We start from the raw sequence: 27,144 nt of genomic DNA on the forward strand, positions 1-27,144 counted from the left end.
CTGAAGGTTGAATGGAAGCCTGCAGCTCAGTCATTTCTCTAGGTTTGCCCACATTCTTGTGTTAACGATTGTGTGTGGTTGTTTTAATTTTTGTTTCTTCCTTCTATGTCCTCCGTATCTGTGTTGTGTCTGATGACTGGATTGTCGCTGGCGGTAGGTTTTCTTTGCTGTTTGGATATTCATAGCTTGTTGCTGTGATTTATAGCTTCCGGACAGCAGTGGCTTCCTAAGTAGCAATTTATATATGCAATTTATATATCTACCTTGTGTGTGTGTATATAGATAGATAGATAGATAGATAGATAGATAGATAGATAGATAGATAGATAGATAGATAGATTCTTGCATGCTTCAAAAAGGATGAACCAAATTGATTTTCTTTTTTTCAGTTACATAACAGATTTTATTGTTTTCAGTGAATTGCCAGATTAAAGAAGGCAATGTTTTTTTTTTAAATTATTTTATTTGAACGGATACTGTTCATTATCAACTAAAAATATATGGCATTACATGTAGCCATAGGACCTGTGACATTTAGGAGGCAGTTATATACAATATTCTGTTATATACAATTGATCTTTACATAACTGAGAGCAGAAGGATAAGCAACTCTAGCATTAGATACAGTACTTTCCAGGAGCAGCTTACACAGCCATAGCTTCCTTACCACAAGAGAAGAAGCACTGAAAATTACCATAGTTTACACAGATAGTTAATAGCACTTATATTCTATTAGCTCATCTCTCAGCATTATCCCTAACAGTCAGGGCAATATCTGATAAATAATATCACACCCTGGAGTGTTAAAGTAAGTGTTATTGCTATTTGAGTCCATTTCCTGTGTTAAAATTTCACACTTTAATTGTTAAATCTTGAATGTTTCTTCGCACACAAAATTTGTACTCCAGTATGAGTTAAGTGATATTTTACACATTGTAAATTACAGGGAGATTTCTAAATTGAATTTGATAATTGGCACTCTGATATTAATTATTACAGTAAGTGATTTGTTTTGACTTAAAATCCCCTCCTAGCTTCCAAAGCCAAAGTCCTATTTACTGGACTAAAAATAAATTCTGGCACCCATAAACACTGTGTTTAGTTTCCCACGCAAATACCAAATTTTAAAGAATTGTATTACCCATTGACCCTTGTATACCATAGTATATATGGCTACACAAATGACCTAAAGAGCTTTGTAAAGCTATTGGTACAATTAACGTAATGCACTTTCATGAGAGATTAGTTCATAAAGCCACTAGCAGCTTTAGTAGACCCTGCTCCTAATCATTTTAGCTGTCACTTCTGCTCCTTGTTGTGTGTTCACCATATGCCATTTTCCTAATTTGTCCAAGTCAGTGCTCAAGAATAAATTGGCATCAACAGCAAACTGTTTTTTTGTTGTTGCTTTGCTTACTGATATTTTCACATGGGGGTGGAAGTCTGACTTGACAAAGTTTTTTTTTTTTTCTTTGAGCCAAAAATCAATTTTGTTCAGCCTTTGCTTGTACTCTAACGGATGGGGAAATACTTGAAAGAAGCCAACACATTTCTCCTTTAACAACACTTTTTGCTGGCATGGTGCTTACAGTTTTCATATGCATAAGAGACGCAGCTAAAGTATTTGACATAATGATTCTTTTACAACCACCATCTGGGAAGTGCATTTTAATGAGGGGGAACCATGCCGAATTCAACTAGTTTGTAAAAGCTACATTCACTGCATGTACGATGGATAGCTGACATGTTCTGATTATTCTGCACAGAAACTGCACTGAATGAAAAAATGACCTTGTCTATTTAACAGCATGCTTTTCTGCAGTTGTCTCCCAATAAGATTAGTGAGGAATTTACTTAAATACCATCTTGACATTCCCCTCCAGATCCAGTAGTAGTAGACAATTTAAATGATTTGCTTGCAAAACATACCAAGGAAATCGTTTATTATTATTATTATTATTATTATTATTATTATTATTATTATTATTGTTATTATTCCTTTCTAGTTGCTTGCTGATTTTTTAAAAAAACCAGCAATAATAATAGACTGGCTGCAAATCCTGAATGAATCAGTGCAGGGCAGAATGTAATTGGAATCACGTAGTACCTACTCCCAGCAGCTTGCGGAGCCCTGGGGTTGCTGCTGGGACGACCTGCAAAGCTCACGTTTTCTGTCCCTGCCTCTCTCCTTCAGGCTGTGAAGGATGATGATGATGATGATGATGATGCAGAGACTGGGCTGACTGACGTAGAGAAGGAGGGTGAGCCCAAGGAGGCAGAGAAGCTGGGAAAACTACAATACTCTTTGGATTATAATTTCACAGAGAACCAGGTGAGAAGAAATGCCAACTGGTAGATGACATTGCAAAGTGTGTGCATGTTGTATATGTTCCATTCTAAAATCAATGTTCTGTTCTTATTATGTTATTTTGAAATTAGATAGTTTATTCATGGGATTATCACACTCAAGTATGTATTGGTATGTATGTATTTGTATATATAGAGATTCTCAACCAGCTGTGAACATATATTTTTACTTACAACACATGAGATATTGTATTGCTAGAATTGCTCAATTTAACAACGTCTTTGATGTCTTGGGTTCAACTGAATGCTTGATCATGCTTGTTTAACAGATAAAGAAAAATAATGGACTACATGAGGAGTTTAAAAAATCAGTTTATTCAGAAACAGTACAGTGAGTGGTTTATAAATAAGAATAACACCATAGGTAACAGTGAATGCAAGGGGTTGGTCCCTTGTGCATAGAACCAGTAACACCCAACAAACTAATTTGTCATTCAAAGGATAAACTTAATATTAAACATTACAGCAGATGGTACACTGCATTAAGGTGGCTGTAGTGTGTTAATATGTACTCTATGTGGAATAACAAATGCAAATATCTGTATAGAGAATATGAAAAAGACACTACCAAGACCCAGTTTAGGTAAGAAACCGTGTCAAGTGTATATATCTTCAAGGTCCAAGAAATTGCCCCACATTACCTGCCTCAGAGGGCCCAGGTGAGCTTGCTTGAAGCCTGATGGTTCGGATGATTGTGCTGCATCTCTGCCTCTTAAAGAGGTCTTGAGGGATCTTTTAAATTCTCATGGATTAAAGATAATCCTCCCCCTACAGCCACACCATGGCACTGCAGTTAAACGACCAGTGTTGAGGCTGCCTTTATTTTACATGTATTGACGCCTTGCAGGGATATTGAAGGTGTGGGCCCAGTTAATCCTGTCCTGCTCAATTGCATATTCCAGCTCCCCTATTGGCCTGTGCGTCAGTGGGTACTGGAAAAGATGACATTATTACTATGCAGAGCGACCACTTTCTTATCAAGCAGATAAATCAGAAATTAGTTTCAGCTGGGATGAAATCCCTTTTTCCTTCAAATGCCTGTAGCCTTTATGGCTTGTACTGCAGTATATTCCTTTATGCTTTCCTTTACCAGTGTCAGACTTTGCATTTTAGTGAAGCACTCCTGTTGTGCACATAGCTGAGATCCCTAATATTTATTGCTTGCACCTTAATCAGGATTTCGTGCATTGCCAAGAGATGTAGCAACAGCCTTGGGGATTCTCCTTTTACCATTATCTACGGTGTCTATCCAAGTAGTATTCATTGCCATAGGGGCTCACTAATATTCCACATGCAGAGCTCCAATGGGCTTTTATTGCTGGTGGTGCCCACCTATTCTAAGGAGGATATATGGGATGGGATAGTTAAATCTGGTCCTACCATGATTTCTCGTTTCAAATCAAGCAGTATTTGCCTTCCCTCAGTACCTGACTGCCATGTTAAGCCCAATGTGTGTTCAAAACCTAAAGCTCTGTTTTGTTTGGTGACATGCCATTTGAAGCCAAGCAAAACCTATGCCCCATTCAAGCAGCAAAATCCTTATTACATAACTCAGAGCCAGAGCCAACCATCTGGTTAAAGCCTTTTGCCTTTAGTACCTCCTACAGGGATGCAAGTCCTCAGCAACAGTGATATAGCAGACAACCCAATGCCCACAACCTTGAGACAGTGTCAAAATGTACCTCCTGGCGACCTATTTTAGAAATGTTGTCTTTTGAGAGGGCGGGTTTAGCACTCAAATTTGATTGAACTGGTTTCAAGAATGTATTTCACATTCTGTGATTGACTTGACATGTATACCTTAGTGGGGTATAGTTACGCAACATATTGTTCCTAGTGAGGCCCTTCCTACACACCCAGTGAGTCAGGGCCGAGCTGGCATTAATGAATAGACAACCATTTTCTCTTTACAGTACGTGTTGTAGCTTTGCAACACACACACCCTACACTGAAAGGTTATAGATTTGAATCCTGCCTGACATTAGTTTCCTATGGGGGCTGTGCTCTCAGAGGTGAAATCCTTTGGCTGAAATGTTATGCTGGGTCCTTTGCAAGGAATAACAATGCTTTTGACCTCATAGTACAAGCCTGTGTAAAGTAAAAACTAAATAAATAAAATAACAGCATCAACAACATAAAGTGAAAAACATCAAAGACCATATTTAATGTAACTTCAAAGCAATGTTTAATAACAAGAACATCTAATTACAATCATTCACAAAAGATTTAATTTTCCACAAACTTGATATTAGAAGATTTTTCTCCTTAACACAATTCAATTATATAATTGTCACTGGAAATATATTTATACTGATTATCTTTGTGTTTATTCTCCGTATTTTCCGGCAAAGCTTAATTCTGATGATAATTGTGTGTTATCGTAGCTGATCACGGCACAGTTTACAATCCACTGCATCAGCCTCTTTATTTAATTCCTGCCCAGAATTGTATTTAATTGCATGTTGTAACACAGTGGTAGTAAGACACAGGTGTTAAGAGCTATAAATGTGAACGCTAATTATCACTTAGGTTGCAGCCGTTAGAGGAATGAGAGTTTGATGACCAAACCACAGTCTAGAGTACAATGGTTCACATCAGCCATTAAGAGCTTTAAACAGGGAAGTCAACTGTTTTTCTAGCAGACCCCTTATAAACACATATAATAACCTCGCTGACTGCTGCACCTTGGGATTGTTAAAAAAAGAACGAAGACTTATCTATCTGAGAGACATATTTAGAAAAACATATTTAGAATACCGCTTTAAAAAGGTAAAATGCAGGTAAAATTGAATCTGGTTAGATAACGATTGTATGCTTATTAAAGGGTTTCAGTGAGTCAATGCACACGCCTGCTGTTATACCCTAGCTGGGTGTTGACAGAAATAGACTCACAAAAAGGTGATGGGCAGGGTTGTAGTTTTTCTAAGACATCTGAGGGAAAGACCTTCCATACTGTAGGTTACTTGTGGCTACAATTCAGCTCGGCCTCCACTTCAGTACCTCAGTTCTGTCTGTGTCAGAATTATACATATACATATCAACGATGTTTTGGGAGTCAGTTTGTCTTGGGTTGGAGCCTTGGGTTTGCTGGGAGGATTTTTTTTTTGTTGTTGCTGTGTGTACATTAAATATGACAATATTTATAAACCTGCAATATGTTTTAGCTCTCCAGAAATGTTTTCCATTGGGGGTGTCCCCTACCATCTGCTATCATCTATTCACTTTGAATTCCCCAGCGCCTAATTTCTGAAACCTGTAGTACGTTATAGATAAACATTAAAGAATGTGAAGGTGGGGCAGCCACATGCCAACATTTCTTTTTATCCTGGTTAATTCATTTTTTTTTCAAACAGATCACGAGGTTGAAAACATCATGCTGATTTTCCCTCATAGACTCCAGATATGCTGTGGAGAACTCTTGAGATTGTTTTTTAATCAGGAAGTCTGCTCCTGGCACAGTAGTTGTCTGGAAGAAGCTCATCATTAGTCACAATTTTACATCATAATATCTTAGAACTCAAAATAAACAGAGGAATCCTGTGAACAGATGTCCTTTCTCACTAATTGTAACATACAGTCAAGCCCTCTTAAAATCAAGTCCCATTTATCAGGATAAAATTGATCTAAACTAGGGTTTGACCCAAAATGGGATCATACCATCAACACAGTAACCCTACTGTATGTGACTCAAATGGGACAGCTGCTCAGATGTTTACTGCTTGTTTATTTTATATTTATATTATTTATTGCATATGTTGAAAAAATAATAATTAAATCCTGTTGTTTGCTGTAAGTTAACACTTAAGGGCTAGGGTAGGGTTGGGGTTAAGGATAGAGTTAGGGTTAGGGTTACAATTTGGGTTAAGGATGGTTGATATTGGGCTTGCAGTCTACTACTAGATGATAATACCCTGTTTTCAGGGTTCACTGTCTGTGTAGTGCTTTCCACATTGCCCTCCTGTGTAAAGCTGATCTAAACCGTAGGGGGGAATAACAAAAAATTAGGACAGACTTTTAAAAAAAAATCTTAACAAGAGATGATCTTAAAGGGGCTACGCTATATTTCATTTCCTCTTAGAAAAGAAAATTATTCAAAATGTCCACAGAAATAAAACCTGACTATATCACCACCAAGCCCTGCGGGTGCTGCATTATTTTAATACAGTGTTTTATATTTTATTTTAATACAGTATTTTACTTATTTTTTGAATTGTTTTATCTTTCTGCTGCCAGTAAATGCCTACTAAAATGTATTTTGTGCCGTTTCTTCCAGCTTATTGTGGGGATCATTCAAGCCGCGGAGCTGCCTGCCTTGGATATGGGTGGCACATCTGATCCTTATGTGAAAGTCTTCCTGCTGCCTGATAAGAAGAAGAAATTTGAGACCAAAGTCCACAGAAAGACCCTTAATCCCACTTTCAACGAGCAGTTTACTTTCAAGGTACTGTAGGCATTAGATGATTGGCCATAATTTGTTTTACTAGAATAAACAAGTTAATCTTGCTTCATAGCTTATTACAATGAAAGTACTCAACCTAATATTCCCTTTTTAGCAGGCTGCCTGGTTAATTGATTTATTAAAAGTCATTTCTGCCAGAGGCCATGGATTTCAGAAGCTTGCTTTATAAGTAGTCATGTGTAGATATGTGAAGGGGGTTGAGGGATTCAGATAAAGGCATTTCAGCTGTTTGTGTTGTGAAGGAGACAACTGGAATGTGACTGGCATGTCATCAGTTTCTGCCCTACACAGTTTACAGTATGTATAGTACTAATAACATGTGTAGGGAATTAGCTGATGAAAATAATAAACTGCAGTACATCGTGATTTGTGGGATCATTTTTATTACAACTGAAAGTACAGTATAAAGCTTTAGGAACATTAGGGATACAAAATACAGTTTCATTCTGCTGGATTACAACATCGATACATCATTAAAGAATAATGAAAATACAAGTCATTTTAACTGTGGGGGGAAGGATTTCACTATAAATATAGCAAAGCTCAAGGTTCATTAGATACAATCTTTCTATACCCTTACACAATGACTAATGTCATGGCACTAGTTTCTTACATCAATTAGGGACAGCGTTTAACAGGGGTACATGGTAATGGTTACACTTTAGTGTACCTAATGTACATAGTTCTGAGCATTCTGTTGAAGCTGCTGTGTTGCTTTAAACTTCTGACTTTTAAAAGTTACTTGGACTGAAACTTGGAATGATACAAAGCAATGCATTAACTGTGATAGTCCATTCACACACCAAGCTGCCCTTTAAGAGCATTGACCACAATGAAGAATGTCGCATACATTCATCAAAGTCTGCATGATAATTCAAACACAACCATGGTGTACTTGTGCTTCATAGTAGGTGCACAACGATCTATTTGGGGATACAAAACCACATGAAATACTATGACGTTATTAGAACATGCCTAATTTTTTTAGGTGGTTCGGTCATCCCAGGATGGCAGCAGAAAGAGGCAGATTAAATGATTTTAATCGTGGCTCTGTCTTGAATCTCTCTGTTCTCTTCTCTACTTCAGGTGCCCTATGCCGAACTGGGAGGCAAGACTCTGGTATTGAATGTATACGACTTTGACCGATTCTCCAAGCACGACATCATCGGGGAACTTAAAGTCCCAATGAACACAGTGGACTTTGGGCATGTGACTGAAGAATGGAAGGACCTGCAGAGTGCTGAAAAAGAAGAGGTAAGATCTCAAAAACACCTGGGGCTCATGGTACTCATAGGACCCAGCTGGAGTATGGGCTGGACTGGGGCTCATGGTACTCATAGGACCCAGCTGGAGTATGGGCTGGAGGTCCTTATCCTAAAGCTAATACTGCCAAATATCCTGTATGTATTATAAAAGCATCCATTACAGAGGGTCAGTAATTATGAGACGGGGGCATGTTTAGATGAATGGCCTTATTGTTTTTTTCTGTTACACACATAACCCTAAATTTCTCAAATTTAAAAGATCTTTCCATTAAATAAAAAAATACACATTAAATTAAAGCTTAGAAAATAGCTCACTAAATAGGTACGTGATCGTTTCTGTATAACGCCATATGTTTAATTTGGATGCCATATGCTGAGTTATACTTAAGAGTTGCTTATTTCTGTTAATGAGATCTCTGTGTATTATTCAATAGCCATGTGGAACAATATGATTCTGGCAACAAAAGTGTGATTTCAAAAATCCCAAACCAAACACAGTCAACAGTGATCTTTTATTTTTAAATATCTTTATTGTCGAATCCACTAACGTTAATTTTTTTTGTAAGGAAGGCACTAGCTGAAACGTTTGAACATTTGACATGTACGTGACTTGTGCTCTGCAATTATGGTGACAAGCAATAGTGTAACCAAGACATCCCTTCAATCATTCCTCAGTACTGCTGTCTGTTCTTTTCCATGTTTTTGCTACACAGTACTAAACCTTTTTAGCATTTTTTTAGCAACAAATGACAGTAATTCCATGTTAGTTTTAGTTAACTTCAGCTCGGGAAATATTTCGGTTTGCCAGCAGGATGCAGTTAATATACTTGTTTGTGTTTTTTTCCAGTGGTATCACAAGTAATGCTGCTATTAACAAGCTGCTCGGAGTTAAATTCATTTCACTTTGTGTGCTGGCCTGCTGTAACCTGGGTGGTATTTAGAAATATTTATCAGGCAAAAGACGAATGAAGCCAAGTGGCAAAACGCAATGATAAGATGCAATCATCAGAGCATAGCAGCTAGCGGCTGGAATTTCACTGATAGGCAGACGGTTGAAAATGTCATTGAAAGATTATTATTTTTTTGCATTTGAGTAAAATGTTGGTGTGCTCTTTGATGCCCAGCTTGACACTATGGCCCACGTTTAGAAATGGAATACAATGCTTTCTTGGGTTGATCTTTGATCTGGAGTGTCTCAATGGGAAGATTGCTCCCATCAGTTTACTTGAACCTGACTCAAACTACTGATTGCAGTGCTTTTTTTAACTCAGTGGCACCGAAATGGCACTTGAGCAATGGCCTAATGATTGCACTGGATTCCATTCAGCCTCATCAAGTCGGCATGCAGAACGTCTTTGTTTATTTCTTGTGGGTGTTTAAACCTCAGCAAAGAATGTATACGAAAGTCTGCCTGGATTTTACACATCATCAGCATATCTCATTTGATAAGACCTGATTGCATAGAAAAAGAATCCTAGTTCTTGGGTAAGAATACAAACAAAATAATTCCACATGAGCATTTCCTTTTGACACAAGACAGTGCATTGAAACATACAGGCAGTAAAAATATAAGGAATGCACTCTGATTTAAAATTCACTTGAGGGAATCAAAAATATGTTCAAATTCCAAAAAACAAGTGGAATAGGCAAGCATTAAGAAGTTTAAGTGTTGATCTCTCTCTACAAAATGACTGTTCTCAGTGGACTATTGAAAGTTTTAAATGTGTGCATCTGGCAAGAGCTTGTGCATTCCTTCCAGATGCATGTCAGTTGCTTGACTGGCATACTAAGCTATGTATGCACTGCTTTATTATAAGTACTAGTTTACATTACCAGCAGAAGATTGAAAGAACACTTTCACCATTGGCAGGCACAGCACCACACTGACCTTTTCAATTCTCAACACAGACCAGCGGGGTATCAAGATTAACAAGTACCAAGCACATTGCACAGAGGAAAACATCTCAGCAGGGAATAGATTTATTCACAAATTCTGCATCTGAATAGATTTTTAACTATATTGATATTTACTGTATACTCGGTAGCCCCTCGACATGATGACTAGTATTTATTTACCTCGTCTTTGTACTTGTTATACTAAAACTGGTGAGATGAGCTCAAAGTCAGACCGAGGAGATGTGTTTAAAGAGAAGATGTGATGTAAGAATTCCAAAGAGAAAGTACCAGCATATGAATATAGGCAACTGTGTTCTGTTTGTATAAGCCACAACTTTTAAAAATCAAACACTTTACAATAAAAAAACAAATACATGTAAATAGAAGAGCTTTGATTTTCCACAACTCAACTATCAGTACATACAGAACGCTGTTAGAATGGGCCAAGTAAAGGTGCTGAATAGCAGAGAACCAGCAGATCTGTTTAACTTACACCAAGAGATGGCCATTACACCATGCCCCCAGGTATGTTTTGTTTTTGTTCACAAGTAGTGATTTGCTTAACATCCTATAAAGATGCCAACCTAGCATGGCTACCTGTGTGGCTAACTCTCAGTAAACTGAGCCCGATATAGATTTTCAGTTGGGTATACCCTTTTAAGAGGCTTCAACACAGTTGACAGCAAAACTTGACAACTAAGACACGCTTCAATGACTACAAATTGCACACAGCAAATACTCTAATGTGGAAAAGTTCACGCTGTCCTCGAACATGGCCTGGGGCACATCTGTCATGCAGTATTTTATATATATATATATATATATATATATATATATATATATATATATATATGGCAAATATGGACTGCCCTTTGCCCTGCCACATATCAAAAAATGATTGCCCCCAAGGGAGGGCAATACTGACTGACAGGGATTATATTGCCCGAAGTCAAAGGCTTCATACATATAGGAATTCAAGATAAAGGGCTATTTTATTCTGTTGTCACTGTTCTAATTTGCATTACAGTTGGGCCCAGGTAGATATTTATAACATTGAGACAAAAATATAACTGTAGTGAACTTCAGTTCTTGAGTACACGGTTTTATAAAACCACCAGTGCAAGTCATGATTGTATGACATAAAACCTAATGTATTCCATTAGGAAATATCTATATAAAGTCAATAACCTCCATATTTTAATTAAAAAATGTCACTGGCCAACCCTCAAACCATTGTTAAAGAATATTTCTACAATGCTCACTTAACTTTTTATTAAGTCTCATATACAGTATTAAGTCCATATTTCAAGAAATAGGAGTAATTAAAGACTGAAGTAAAATATGACTATTTGTTTGTACCTCAATAAAAGTCCCATCTGGCTACATTGATGGTTTGTTTGTTTCAGCAATAGCAACAGTTAAGAGGCAATTTGATTTGCACAGACGCACAGATCAATATGTTGTCCAGAAGACAGAATAGATACTGGATGTTCTTCAAACTACACAGAAGGCTGTTTCATTTTCACTCTGACTCAGGTGAAGCCAGGTATTACTGTATTTACTGATTGCAAAGAAAGCTAATTCATAGTGTTTTGAGAAAATTGGTTATAATCCTTTGTAAGATTGGCCTAAGAAACATTGTGAGTTAAATGAATCAGTGGGTACAGTGCCTGTAAAGGTTTAGTAGTGAATCTGAACCAGATACCTTCTGACACTTTAACTCAGTGTTAGCTTGTATTTATAAATAATTTCTCAAATCTAGCCGGTTTACTAAATGCATTAAAACAGACTTTATTTGGTAGTGTTCTAGTTCAGTTAGGTGTGAAGCCAATTCAGCTGTAACACTAGCTGTAGGAATGTACCATTTACATGTGAGACGCTGTACCAGGAGGCCAGAATTGTATAGCACCTGTAGCTATGAGCAGATGAATTGTGTATAATTTCATTGTTTGACAAAAAATACCATGCTACTGTTACTAAGGTATGCAGGGGGGTGGGGGGGAAACATAACTGTTCAGTTTACTTTGAAGTTTTTATAAACTCAGTACTTCTGACTAGTCTCTTTCGGAGACAGAATTGGTTGTACCGTTTCCAAGAATTCATGGCTTTGTTCATCTTTATTTCAGGTCTTTGAAGTTTCACTTATTTCATAGATTCATTTTGTATCATTCGCTTCCATTGCCTTTTAAGTTGTGTCTATCATGAGCCTCTACTGTTACATCCTGCCCTGTAAATGGAGCTGGGGCAGATTACAACAACGTTGTGAAACCAAAATGTATTCTTCATGGAACACATCTAATGGATGAGATGCGCATCACTCTGCACTGTACATTCTTAAACCTTCATCTCCAAGTGATTTGGAAAATGGTTATTTCTAGGTCACTTCTTAATAACCTGTCATCCTGAAAATGTTTTGACTGGGATAATCAATATTTTCAAAGTGAATGTCACAAGGGGTTCAAATTAAATTAATTTTCGGTTTTAGGAACATTTGGAGATCAAAGGTTCATACCCCATGCATTGTATAAATTGCATCTACTCCTTAGAACTTTTTGACTGTTCCATGTTTCCATCAGCATCATTCAATCAGTCTGTGAAACTCAATTTCATCTTGTTTGAATATCAAACGTGGGCCGTCTCTAGTTCCATCTGCAGTCTTCAATCCAATCTGCAACTGGTTGTTAAACAGGTTTTCTATATGTATCTATTTTTTTGCATAATTCCAATTTCGTAGATATGACTCATACCTTTAATATCATGTTTCTCTTAACCATTCTTCTCAAAATGTCTTCTAGCACAACAGGGACACAAAAAAGGGTTTGTCTTTGTGTGTGTGCGTGTGTGCGTGCGTGCGTGTGTGTGTGTGTGTGAAATCCACTCTGCAAGCATAGCTGTGTCTCTTCTCTTTGGTTAGACTTTGAAATCCTGATGTGTGTGGGCATGGGCTAATGTAGCCAGTTTTCAGTATGACAAGTAATTAGTTTGGTTACCACAGCCAGCCAGACTGTCCCTTATTAATTAGCAATACTAGTGAGCCTTTTTAGGATAACCTGTAATGAGGAGACAAGGTTATGTCCTGGCGTGCAATCTGCAAAAGGCTTTATTTCATGCTAAAAAACTGTCCGTGACACAGCCTTTTTCAGGGCTAGTTTGAAAATGCAGTAGTGATAATAATGAGCTAACCCTGACATATTTAATTTTTATTTGAGCCTATCCTTGAGAAGTTATGCAGCCAGAGGGCTGACTTGTAGAAACTGATATTTATATATATATATATATATATATATATATATATATATATATATATATATATATATATTGTGATGAGGTGTGGGGCACTGTGGTCGAGGGCCGGTATTTTGGGCCTTGGATTTTGCGCAGTCTGTACCCTTTTTAAGGAAATGTAGTCCTGTTGGTCTGGCGCAACAGGACTTCAATTCCCAAGAGGCCATGGGACTGATGGGCAGCCATTTTAGATGGCACAATTATAATAGGTGATTGGGTAATTGATTCAACAGCTGCCTTCAATTTAACAATTGGGAGCCTTTTAAAAAGGGCAGGGTCAACCTGTTGGGAAAAAAAGAAGGAGAGTTGGAGAATGAGCTGTGAGCTGTTTGAAAAGGGGAACAAGAACCAAATCTTTTGTGCAAGGTGGGACTTAAAAGTCCTGGTGTTTTGGGGCCGGTAAGCAGCTTAGCTGCCCGGACTGTTAGATAGGGATACTTGCTGTTTAGTTAGAAATCCATAAAGGAGTTAGGCTTTTGTTTGTTTATCTTGGATATTTTTTTTTATTAAGCACTGTAAATAATAAACTTACAGGTGCCGACCTGTTTGAACCACATTCCTGGAAATTTGACTTTCTTTAATGCTAGAGGACAGTGTAAAAGGTCCGGAGGAAGTGACAACCATAACACACATTTTCAGAGTCGTCACTATATATATATATATATATATATATATATATATATATATATATATATATATATATATATATATATATATGAGACTTTGCTTCCTGATGTCTAAAGTGTACTGTAGATGAGTAACACTTTAGCAACTGGGCCTTGGTTCAGGACAGTACTGTAAGGCGGGTCAGCTTGCAAGCATAAAATTAGCTTACATTTTGATTATGTTAACTTACATATGTTGTGTATCTTTTTAGCCTGTAATTTCTCTTATGTAATTTGAAGAACAGAGCCTTGAAACTTTCTGCTGTTTCACAGCGTTCCTTAGAAAGATCTGGTCTATTACCATTATGAGCTTTGCACTGTGAACCATAAACCTCTGCCCAGCTGTAGCAAGCTCAGAGCATGTTGTAATCCAGCTGTGCAAAACTTTAGAGACATAAAAAGAGATAATAATAAGGAGGTCAGAGTATGTGTAAAAGGCAGAGAGTTATGGAATTGTAGAGAAGAGAATTTCCTCTTATTAGTTCATTGAATTTAACTTTATGAGGAAATTAGTATGCGGCCGAGAGGGATGAAGAGAATGGTCTCATATGTGGCATGATGCAGTCATTTTATACATATTAGGAATGAAACTAAACTGTATGTTAAAATGCATAGCTACCAGGAGTGATGTAATGCCATAGAGCTGTGCCTATATAAACTAAAGAGTTTGGGCAATGCATTGAGTTCCCCAGACTATTGACATCCCTGTCTGTAAAGGGTTCTCCCAGTTCAGTTAATATTGATCAATTATCTTGTAACTGTTAAAACTAGTATGACTCTTATGTTTTGTCTAAAGATATATGTTGCAAGATATATGATATTTGATATAACTATAACTATGAATAAATAAAACAACAACACTACAGAACCTGCACTTCCATCCATTCAGTTCACAATTACATTTTTGCTGCAACCCTGGTGTATTTTCTTTTTCATCTTATGAAAGACAGTAAGACATATTCGGTAAACAAGGCAGTCTGAGACTGATGGGAGAAGTTGTAAGGGCATCAAAACAGGATGAATGCATTTTCTCAGCTCCATTATTAATGTGCAGCTATCAGAAGACTTACTGTTGCAAGGGAAGGCATGGTTCAGCAGAACATTGGCACACATGGCTCATCATGCTAAGTAGTCTATCTGTTCGGTCACAGGTTACAGCTGTGCATCCTGTCAAGGAACCTAAACACATGATGAGAGTGTGATGGGTTTCACAATCTTTGTGCTGAGGCTCAACTGGCTCAGTAATTGGGAAGGGAATAAAGCCCCAAGGCGAAAGAAAACCAAGCTTTGAGATCACCTTCAGAGGCAGCGTGTGTATATACCGAATACTGGAGACTATGTGTTACATCTCAAAGTGGCTTTCCTAGTTAAATTAACATGACTTTAGCAAGCGATATAGTAAAAGATGTTTTTTTACATAAACCACACTTAACCATATGCTGTACAAGCAAGAATATTGTTAAAAAGTGCTTTAGAAATAACATTACATAACCCTAATGTAGCGTAGGATTCACAAGGGTGCAATGATTTTCATTTTTATTTTTTTGTTTTTTTTCAGGCATTCAGTTACCACAGAAACATCTTGCTCAATATCTTTACAAAGACCATATACAGTAGCTAGTGAGTAAAGTCTGGTAATACAGCACTTTACATTACTCAGTTTTCTGCCACTGTACCACTTTGAGAGGGGAAAACAAGGAACTAAAACTGTGGAACTGTGGAAATCAGAAATTCAGTTGGGCAAACTCATGGTTGGATTTTTTCCGCCAGTTCTTCTGAGGGATAAATTAAGTGTTGTCCAAACGATAGTCAGCTTGTGTGGGTCAGATAAGGGTTTTGGATTGTATCATGCATTTCTCTGTGCATCCCTACACAAAGTTAACATTTGTTTCCCATTTCTTTATTTGACAGCAGGAGAAGCTGGGTGACATTTGCTGCTCTCTCCGCTATGTGCCTACTGCCGGTAAACTGACTGTTGTCATTCTGGAAGCAAAGAACCTGAAGAAGATGGATGTGGGTGGCTTATCAGGTGAGGCATGATAGGGGGTCTCAGAGAGAAGCAATCTAAACTATCACACATGGGGATGCCACTACAGCCACACTGTTATCCACTCTCATCTGGCAGACAGAGATAAGTATGGGTTTCAGCACTCAGTCTTCCAAATCACAGGAGCTCATTTTGAAAAGAAATAGTGGCCAGCACTGACTATTGATGAACCGCGGTCTCAGAAGGAAAACCTTCATTATATATAGTGATTGTGGTTGTAATGGTCCGCAGATGAAAATTTAAATAAGCGTCATTGCTCATTTTCAGACCGCCTTAAGTCATTTACACATACATATTGAAATATTTGCCTCTTGAGACTTATTTCAGCGCTTGATTATAAGAATGCATTTCCATCTTGTTGCTTTAAGTGTCGTCTGCCTTGGGCTGACGATGTAATCCAGTGCTGTGAATGTGTTGGTATAATATATGAAGGATTTCCGTGGGTGTGAATGGCAATTATGTATACGTAACCTACTCACTGTGTTTCCAAATACTTGTTGAAGAGGGCCATGCATATATTGTGCATGTGTGTGGGAATATAGATGTGCAGTACAAAAAGTGATAATCACAGATGTCTGTGTAGGATGACAAAGAGTGCTGAATAGGATTTATTCAAGGTCAGAGTACACCTTAAACTCTCTGGACTCTAGAGCAAACCTGACAGAGTAAGCTCCACTTTTCCACTTCTAGTGTCTTGCAATTTTAATCTCTTGGAGCTGTGGTGGTTGAAGAATGCAGCCATTAGTTCCAGTGGGAGAGGTGAGATCTAATAGGAAACTGGAAAATGGCAGCATTGGAACTCGTCCGAACCCTGAACATCAGCTTATATTACCTACAGAGAACATCACTACCACACACACATACCAAAACAGAGATCTCTCAATAAACGGTTTTAGATTGCTTTACTTACTGATGTTGGGAATGTGCTGAGGGTTTGCCTGCAAAGCGGTAAACATTTCCAATTTGTTACCAGCTGGCATGGTTATGGAGTCGTGACCTCTGTGTCTCCGGGTGTCACTGGCTGCTGCTGGTAGAATACATCTTCTTGCAGTCTCATGCTGCTTGCAATCAATCAGAGAACGGGGAAGAAAAATGTAGGGATCCCTAGGGACTTGTGATATGATGTATATCATGATGTATATCAACCACTCTCTTACTATCTCAATTCATTAGAAGAAAAAAAAATCTAAATGCATGACATTTCAGAAAACATGCCTAGGAAGACTGAAGATTCATTGACACAAAAAAGTTGGGTTACACCTCACAACTATGATTTGAATCCAGCTTGGGGACTTTTTAAATTGATTTGATTATTTCAAACTTGAGCTTTTGTTACACATCTAAAAATGATTGCCACGTGTTATATATATATATATATATATATATATATATATATATATATATATATATATATATAGTCCCTCAACTCCACCATTTCTTCTGTCACTGACCACCTGGACGTGTTTGATAACAGGATTACTCGCTTAGAACCAGCAGCCCTCAATTCCCCCACTTCAGCCATTGCAGCCACACCTATTAGATATATATCTATTAAACTCTAATTATTTCCTTTGCATTGGTGGCGCAGTTGCGGGGAGCCAGTGGTCCTCTTTTGGGGGCAAGTGAAGCTCACTTCCCAACCTCAGAGGCCCGGCCAAGGTTCTTCAGAGGGGAACCAGAGGGGACCCCTGGTTAAATCTATCATAATTCTCTTTTGTTTTCCCATTCTCTGCCCATTCTAGGTTCCCCCTGGGGTAAAGTAACACTTGCTTCCCAGCCTTAGAGGCCGATCGGTTTGGTCTCACCTCCGCGAGGGCAGCTCTCTGCGAGCCAAGGGGAAACCCTCTCACAAAGCACTTCTCCCATTTCAATTCCGGATTCTCTGCCCACTCTAGGTTCCCCCTGGGGGAAGTAATCCTTGCTTTCTCTTTTCTAAATCACAAAGTACTTCTGTCCTATTTCAATTCCAGAGGTTCATCCTCCACGCAGCTCCTGTCCTGTGAAAAACCAATACATATTTGGCTAGTAATTTGTCAAATGTGCAGTCCTTGGACTAATAAAAATGTATATTTAATCTAACAATATAAATGTCAATAAAGGAAGTGCACAGGCACAAAGAGCACTGGTCATGCAATTCCAGTTTGGGCTGCAGTGTACAACATTCATGTTTTACACCAAAATATACTTAACAACCAAGCTGAAGCAATACACACTTTGTCAGAATGGAGCTAGCTGCTCTGTCTGTGAACAACATATTCATACACACACACACACTGTGCCAGTTAAAAAAGTTGTGACATAGTGAAAGGCAGAGTAGACCACGGAGAAGAGGAGGGCATAGCTTAGTAGATTGTGCAGGATGCTCATCATGCTGCTGTTTGCCATGCTTACAATTGCTATGGATTTGCAGCAATCCATAGGAGGTGTGAGGAAGGGTTCGGTAGTTATATGTATATACACGAAGTGTATAATATTGGTTTACTTGTTACGGTAACAATTCAAAATTACAGTCTGTGAATTACGAAGACCAAATAATAAGCAATACAGTGTAACCGCACTTTAATTACCACACAATATGTCAATTATAGAGATTTCTAGCATTTATTTCTGAATTACACTGAGTGTTTTAATTGCAACGGAATGGCCACTTGTTGCCGTGATTATCCATGTATGAAGATAATGATGATTGTTTTCGATAGAGCCTTCCTTTGGACCGGGAGGCTTTTAAATGCTATAATTATTTATTCCAGATGGTAAATATCTCGATCTGTTTAGAGAAACTGCATTTTAAAAACACCCCATGGTATTTGCACTGGAGCCCGACTTATTCTTCATATATTGTGTCTAAGACTGTGCCATATGATTCCAAAACAATTGTAGTCTACAAGCCTAATGTTCCTTAGGAAACAACTACACAGCATGGTGCTGATGGGGGTGCACTCTTTTTAAATATACAGCTATGGACAAAAGTTTTGCATGAACTAATTTTGCTTCATAAAGTCAAATGAAACCTGCTGAATAATGTTACGCTAACATATTGAATTACATACCGCTTTATATACTTAATGAAAATTGGAAAAATGTGACATTTCTGAAATCTAACATGTATTACTGTCCTACTATTATGGCTTCTGGTATACCTTTGCAATGTCATTTTCTAGTTTCTTTGATAACATGGTGTTAAATAAAAGATCTAAATTATGTTCATATCATTTTTTTTTTCAAGTATGTCACAATCCTAAAATTCTAGAAGATGCAAAACTTTTGGCCATAGCTGTACATTAAACTAGAGACAGATTTGGCATTCCCTTTAAGAGCTTTTAAGGGTCCACATGGTGGCACTGTTTGCTAAGTTAAAATCCCTATTGAATAAACCAGTTACAAAATGTTTCCACCAGTGACATTATGCAAATCCCATTGCCATCAATAAATGGGAAATATCAGCCATAATATTCACAGGCGCAATTTCAGGGGCCATTGTTAAATTCAAATACTGACCATATTGCCCCTGTGCTGGCCCAATATAGATTAAAGAAATAGCAGAAAACAAGATGATGCATCTTAGTTAAAGGGTACATAAGGACCTTTTTATTTTATTGTTACATGTTCCCATGTGTTGCTACAACTGTTTACGTAAGGTGTGTGTATTGTTATTTATTTTATTTTATTTTTTTTTACATTTTGACCACTTTTTTAAACTTAAATTGCATTCCCTGCCTCAAGATGGCTTCCCATGTACCCGCATAGACCTCTCAGAACTACATTTCCAGTCATCCTCCTGCTCACTGGTAAATCCATCTCAATTGCATATGTGAGCAGGAGGATGATGGGAAATGTAGTTCTGAGAGGTCCATGCAGGTACATGTAACACAATCAAATAAAAAGGTCTTTATTATTATTATTATTATTATTATTATTATTATTATTATTATTATTATTATTATTATTATTTATTTATTAGCAGTACCCTTTAATTCTCTCCTACAGTATGAAAGTATTTGAATGCACAAAAGTTGTAAACATGTCTCACCACAGATACAAAATTGCAGAGATGGAGAACAGGGCTGGTTGCAATAAACAGGTTGAATTATTATTATTATTATTTATTTCTTAGCAGACGCCCTTATCCAGGGCGACTTACAGGTGTAAGCAAAAATACATTTCAAGAATCATAGTACAAGTATTAATACAATTAAGAGCAAGATAAAATACAATGACTTCGGTTATTGAGGAGATGGTCATTGAGGAGCCGGGGAAGTCCAACAGACCTGATGTGGTTAGCGTATTACGGGTAGCATATATCTCCTGCATTATTAAGAAACTCCCACTGTTCTTTGTTCCCTTTGACAATATAAAGAAACTGTCTGGGTTCGCAGGAAAGGTTGATTTTTGTATGTGTAGGCAAGTCTGTTTTAGGGGGAGTATGATAACAGAGCCCGCAAAGGAACATGAAACTGCAAATTAAAGTAAGAGCATTATGTTGTGTACACGTTTGCAATTGAGCTCCTGGCAAGTTTAGCACCAGTGACAGAAAAGAAGAAAAATACTTTGAAGCTAATTGAAGATTCTGGGGCTGTTACTGTCTCTGTTAGTGGTAGAATTGTTGATGCAGTTATCTCAAAGCCTGGGGGCTGTGTGAGTAAGCGGCCCATCCTAGTGATTAATGTCGTCTTACTAGGAAACACTGAGATGACAGTTGCACTTCCTTTCTATATATAATTTAACAATGCTAAGGTTCCGCACAGACACAATACAAAGAAGTGCTTATTCACAACTATATCAAAACTCTGCAATATTGCCCTGGCTTTACTTGATGGCTTACTGTACATTAAGATACATTTATACATTAAGACCTTCTTTCCAAGGATCCAGCTGCCAGATACATCTAATTTTGTTCAATTAACAACTGCCTCACAGCTTCTGGAATACATTATCTGATCAAATTAGGTCGACCAGCAGCACCATTAAGAGGACAATTGTGCTGAAATCATGGCATTATTATCATTATTATCTGGTGTTTGGATGCATACAGTATGTCTCTATGGACCCTTTAAACAGAAGACACATTTGCTTGATGGGGATTTTTAAATAATAAAAAAGGCCTGGAAAAAAAAAATACGCTGAGGAAATTGGTATTCTGCAGTGACTAACACGCTGTAGCAATTAATGTTAACCAAATAGAAACAGGGCTTTGAAAGCACAGTGCTAGTTTAGATTTCGTGTTTGTTTTCATTTTAAAGAACATTTCATGCTGTTTTATTTCAAGCATGTAAAAATAGCACTACAATGTTTGCACATGGTGTTGAAAGTAATCGGATTAGAACCTTTGCGTATATATTTTCTAAATAGGAAGATGAATTTGCAAAGCTAATGCAAAGCAGAACACATTGGATGAAAACCAAGAAAAGATCAAATGCCTACAGAATTGAAGGAGGATTTAAATGTATTTCTTTAAAACACATTTTTATTTTAGTCCTGAATTGTTTATACAAAAACAAGCCAACCAGATCTGTTTCCTTATCCAAATGTAATATAAAAATTATTTTACAATTATTAATTTAACAAATGTGTACGTTCTTATTGGACCTTGTATACAGATACATATTTTTCTTTTAAGGGTAATGTGTTGATTTACAAATCAAAAGCATAACTTTGTTATGTGCATTAAAAATGAAGACAACCAATGACATTGATAATAGTTCTCTACTGTATGAATCTGTGAAATGCATCTGGTGGGCAATCAGTTTACGCACAACATTGACTGATTATGGATGGTAAATGCTATTACAAAGATTTACAAACCACATATTAGAGAATACCGTCCAGAAGTAAAAGCTTTTTGAGATACACACTGCCGGCACGTTTTATTCTTCATGCAGTACATTGGTTTTGTTATTCTGCACATGATGCCTCTATAGCATCTGAATGCTTAACTGCTTTGATATTATCTTCAACTGGCTGATGTTGAAATCAGTCTCAAGACAAAAACATGATTGATTTTGTATCTGCCTCTTGAAAGTGAATGATGTGCAGTCCTGTGTACATGACAACGCTCTTGCAATGGTACTACAGCAGCAAAGCTTCCAGATAACACTCATTTACATGCAGAAACTTAAAATGTTTTCTGATTAGGCATTTTAGAAATGTTATTCATACTGATGCAAAACATGACAAAATGTCTGAACATGTACCCTGCTCCTATTCAAGATTGGAGCAGGGTGATTGTACCTGTTAAATTTATCATTTAAATATAAGATTAAGACATGTATAAATGTAAATGTAGGTTTGGTGACAGTGGCTGTGGAACAAAGAGTGTGCATATAAAGATATGCAGTGTCCCACAATCATGATTCAGCCTTTGATGAAGCTAGTTATAGTTTTAAAGTAGGGACATATGCATTATTTAATGACCATCAGGTGTTGTATCAAAACATAAATATGGTGGTAATAATACAGCAGGTGGTTCTGTTACAGACCTTCTCCAGTTGGGACTCCAATGCTTGCTCTTCAATATGTCTTCATTGCTTAGATAGGGAATTAACATTTGTTGGATTCTGCCTTTTGGAGAAAGACTATTTTGCACAATTCAGGAAAGCTAATTGGGCTTTAGTGAATCGGTATGTGCTTAGCACTTTAATTAAGTCAAACATGAAGCCAAATTATTTAAATCCATTCACACACTCCATGGTGTTGCCCTCTATTGTCAAGCAAGTGAACGTTACTGTTTTACAAATAGAACTGCTTTAATTTATTTGATGTTTTAAACAGGCTTGTCTGCTAAATACCATGTTAGCAAACATAGAAAATCTATATTGCCAGATGACTGTTATTTAGGCTAAACAAATATTTATGTATTATGAATCAGGCTAATAAAGTAAAAAAAATCAAGAATCAATTAGGACAGATTAGTTTAAGAAGACGAAAATGCAAATACTGTTTAAGGAAGCAGAAATGATACACTTGTAAAAGCTGTTATATATTCGGGGGGTGGGGTTCTGTTTGATGTGCTAAATTCAGTACTGTACTGGTAGCCTGAAAAACACAACAATATTTTCAGGAGTATCACAAGAGGGTGACCTGTAAAACCCTTGCCTCGCCCCTGCTGTTTGAGTAATTTGATTTGCCAAAATAGCTAGGGCCAGTAAATCCACAAAACAGTGAACAATCCATATCGCACTTAAAACAGTCCTTGAGGATGCTCTGTGTTAAACCCACACCCTATTTGTCTTGTTTTTGACAATGGCCATGGCTCAGCAAAATCCATAATCAGATTAGAAATTCATTATCAACTTTTCTGGAAACAGAATACGTGCCACCTAGCAAATCTACAACAGTTATGGTATCAAATGCACAGGGATAGAAAATTGAGTCTGCTGCACTTGAGAGCAAATAACCTAAAATGTGACAGATTTTACATTGCTTTTACTCCCTATAAGTAAGAAAAGTACTGACTCTTTTAACTGTCCATCTGCAATTGTATCTGTAATCCAGTCACATAATTCTGTCCTTTCCCTTACCAAAAAAATATTCAATGGCAATACAGTGACACTGTAAACGGATACTTTAAGATCTGCTTAAAGGACAGGGGCTGCAGTAACAAACACCCAACCTCTATGTACACACCCATCTATTTCTTAGTCTGAATACAGTGAGCAGTCGCTAGGATACCAGCTACCATACCAGCATACTACCAGATACTGGCACTGTATACTTCCAGACAAAACAGTGAGGACAAAAACTGTTTCAAAAATCCTAGCGAAACTAAAGTTTGCCGTGCATGGGCTGTGTGCTGACCTAGTGAGGAGTCGCACAAGCAGAACATCCTATGCCTGTGTTCAAATCTGTCTTTACTTACACAATACAGAATCAGAGATTCATTGCTGGCAGTTAACTATATAGCTTTTATCATCAGCCTCTGAAGCTTCAAAGATCCCTTAGCTTCTCCACGCAGACCCAACCTGGCAATGAATACACTGTTTGTCTTCTTTACCGTATAGGAGGGAAGTTTCTGCTCGGCTCCTCCAGGGCAGATGTTCTGTTGTGTTACCCAATGCACATTGGTAATTACAGTACCATTTTACCATATTACTGGCAATGTGCTATCATATGCCGTCTGCTAATGGTAATACACTGACATTATAACGGTACCCAAATGGTATTTTCAAACTTTTCAGTCTGGCTTCCCTTATTGTGTCTTATTTCATGATCACTGTAGATATGATGATACACACACTGGTACATTAAAAGGGGTAGGAACATAACAACAAGCTGTACTGATGATAGGCCTGCCGCTTTCCTGTGCATGTGCTGGCTTACTGATTAATGGGATCCCAGATGTTTATTTGTGTCTGAAGAGATCAGAGCCAAAGAGTGGACCTGAGACCAGAGTGAGAATAAAAGAAGTGCTTGTCAGGGAAGGTGCAGGGGGCAGCATGTCTGCTGCTGGTTGTGGTAAGGACTGACTAATAAGGAAAGTCCTGTCCCATCACAGGGGTGTTGACAAAACGCCATGCATCCCCACCTGCACAAGAAGTAGACACGAAGACCACACTTGGCTACAAATACGATTTTATCTTGTTTAATCTAATATATTGCATTTTGCAAATGCTGTAATGATGTGTGCATTAGAATTCAGTGTCTTGGAACTAAGCTACACCAGACGGTTATTGTTTTAGTCATAAAAATAGCCCTCTGAGAACTGTGGGGGACCCCTACCCCCTAACTCCCCAGCTGTGAACCCTAAGATCAGTCTCAGATGTTGATGTCTGTGATAAACATCCTTTTCTTTATCACAGACCTCCGGGGATTCTGGTACCCAGAATACCAGTATGTACTTTTCAATCTTCTGTACTGCGTGACGTCTCTATAACTGAGAATGCCAGCAGAAACTATGGACTAATCCGGATGCTGTTGGTAATCCCAATGCAATTTTTCTTTTTAAAACCTTCACAGGAGTTGAAGTGGTTTATAGGGATGCGAGATAGCTTCTGTGTAAAGACTTGCCTGAAGCGCTTGTGTGGGAGTTGGTAGTTCTGTCACAAATCACTCTTCCAGCAGCAAATTTCAAGTGGAAGCAACAACTTCAGGCTTGATAAATGTCTGCTGTCAGACTCTCTGTCTCAAGAAGTTGTGTTACAGTGTTAATGGGATTGGCAATCCCCGGAAATGCCAAATAAACTTCAGGTTTTTTCAAAAATGTTATATCAGAGCTGTGCTCACTTTATGGGTCAGTGGATACCTGTGCTTATCTGTAGTGTGTTTTCATTTTCGGAACAGAGGTATTTGCACTGGGATCTCATTGTGCTATTTTGGAAATTGTGCAAATTCTGTGTAAGTAACAAAAGAAGATGTTTAAGTAAGGTAAACCTGTACTTGTACAGTAAATTTGTCTCCTCAAGGGTGTTTAGGGGACAGATATGTTAGGAAACTACGGTGTGATACATTTTTTAGCATCTATGTCATTGTCCTGTTTTGACAGTCTACTACATTGTTGTTGAGGAACAGAACAAACTTTTGTTTTTACTATACAGCATTCTTCATTTTTACTGTTCAATGTTTGCACCATTATTATTAAAAAAAGAAGAAAAATACATTTTTCAATGTTTCAACTCCTTGCCTCAAGGAACAAAAACGTAAATGATAACAACATCATCTGAAACACACAAACCATGTCGTTATTAAAGTAACAGCCAATGATAACAGTGCGGTTTTTTTTTTTACTCCTCTAAGTTTGGCTGGAAGGTCTAGACCGTCCCAGTTGATTGCCTCTGCACAAAGTACAAACAGTGCAGCAGCGTCTGATTCCTAATAAGGTAACAGTAGAGTGTTCAGTGGGAGTTCCAGGCAGTAGCTCTCAGCCTGTGGAATGCAGTGAGAAAGCCGTCCCGGCAAGATGAAAGACTTTCTATCTGTAGCAATACATGAGCCAAATGTAATTGCTGGTTGTTAAATAAATACTGTTCAATACTTTAACAGCTGAGCTTCCCATTTTATTTTTTAATTCAGGTATGGAAGCTGCCGACACTGCTCTTTAGTCAAATGCATGGCATTATGTGAGATTGATTAACCTGATACAACCTAACAGTTTTCACAATGTGCACGTCTCCAACCACACCTTTTCTACGTAGGCAGTGGTTGGAGAGATAAGGTTTGAGCTGTTATTTAATAGTCAATACCGAAGAGACCCTTAAATCTATCTATCTATATATATACCATGCTGTTGAAATTTAGACTGCATTAGACCACATCGCCAGTTAATGTCAGCTATTTTAGGTATTTGCCTGGTTGAATAATACTACTGCATTTTATTATGTTATTTTTGGAGCAGGTTTCAGTCTCTTAAGTGCTATTCTGTCTAGCTTGTTGTATTTCTGAACCAATTATTGTCATATGCTTTTAATGAAAAGCCTAGGAACACTTGGGGGTTCTTAAGCAGACGTAATCTAGTTCTTATTGGGAACATGCAACGAGATCAATTACAGTATAGTGCAAACACCATTGATTCTAAATACTTTTCCCGGTTAAGTGTAATGTACAGAAAAAAGTATATATTTCTGCAAAGCTATACTGAACATACTAAAGCTCTTCATTAAATACCATTACAAATATTGTTATCAAAAAGGCAAGCAGGACAGCCACAAAGCTTCCCTGTCCTCTGTCTTATCTAGCCAAGTCACAAAGTGCATCCATCTCCTTCAGCCAGCAGATCATCGCTCATGTCGTAACTATGTCTGTTCTTGATCTGGTAGAGCGACTCAACTTCCCCTAATGCTTTCCAACAAGTAAGCTCTTCTTAGTAGAGTCACTCCATGCGTCTTCAACTTTCAATTTAAAAAGATCTGACAAGGGTCAAGTCTTCAAAACACAGATCTCCTTCCATTATACAGACTCCCATCTTTAGCTGTCATGACCCTTCCTTATACCCTATGTAACCCCTTAAAAATAGTAAGAAGCCTAGAGATCCGGGATGATTTTATAATTTCTGTGACATGCAACATCATATGCCATTATTAAGTTTGATTTCCCAAAATGACTTACGACATTAAAATATTTGAAATGCCCAACAAAATTTGCCTCGAATTCACCAAGACTGCTTTATTATATCAATTACCCAGTATAGTCAGTGAGCTGTGTTTTATCTACTGTACTATCACGCCTGCC

At 37.6% G+C, this 27,144-nt stretch overlaps 1 protein-coding gene across 5 annotated transcripts in view; it reads left to right on the plus strand.

Moving 5' to 3' along the window:
- Positions 1-27,144, plus strand: part of LOC117419941 (synaptotagmin-1) — a 197,848-nt gene that overhangs the window by 162,869 nt on the left and 7,835 nt on the right. For 4 of the 5 annotated variants that reach the window (XM_058985648.1, XM_058985650.1, XM_058985649.1 and 1 more), the window contains 4 exons: positions 2,195-2,332; positions 6,641-6,808; positions 7,913-8,080; positions 15,849-15,966. In XM_058985648.1, coding sequence (XP_058841631.1) covers positions 2,195-2,332; positions 6,641-6,808; positions 7,913-8,080; positions 15,849-15,966 — 592 coding nt within the window. The remainder of the gene's footprint in view (positions 1-2,194; positions 2,333-6,640; positions 6,809-7,912; positions 8,081-15,848; positions 15,967-27,144) is intronic. The other variant, XM_058985652.1, reaches the window with a different exon arrangement.

This window comes from Acipenser ruthenus, chromosome 14 (genome assembly GCF_902713425.1).
Source record: "Acipenser ruthenus chromosome 14, fAciRut3.2 maternal haplotype, whole genome shotgun sequence".
Taxonomy (NCBI): Eukaryota; Metazoa; Chordata; class Actinopteri; order Acipenseriformes; family Acipenseridae; genus Acipenser; species Acipenser ruthenus.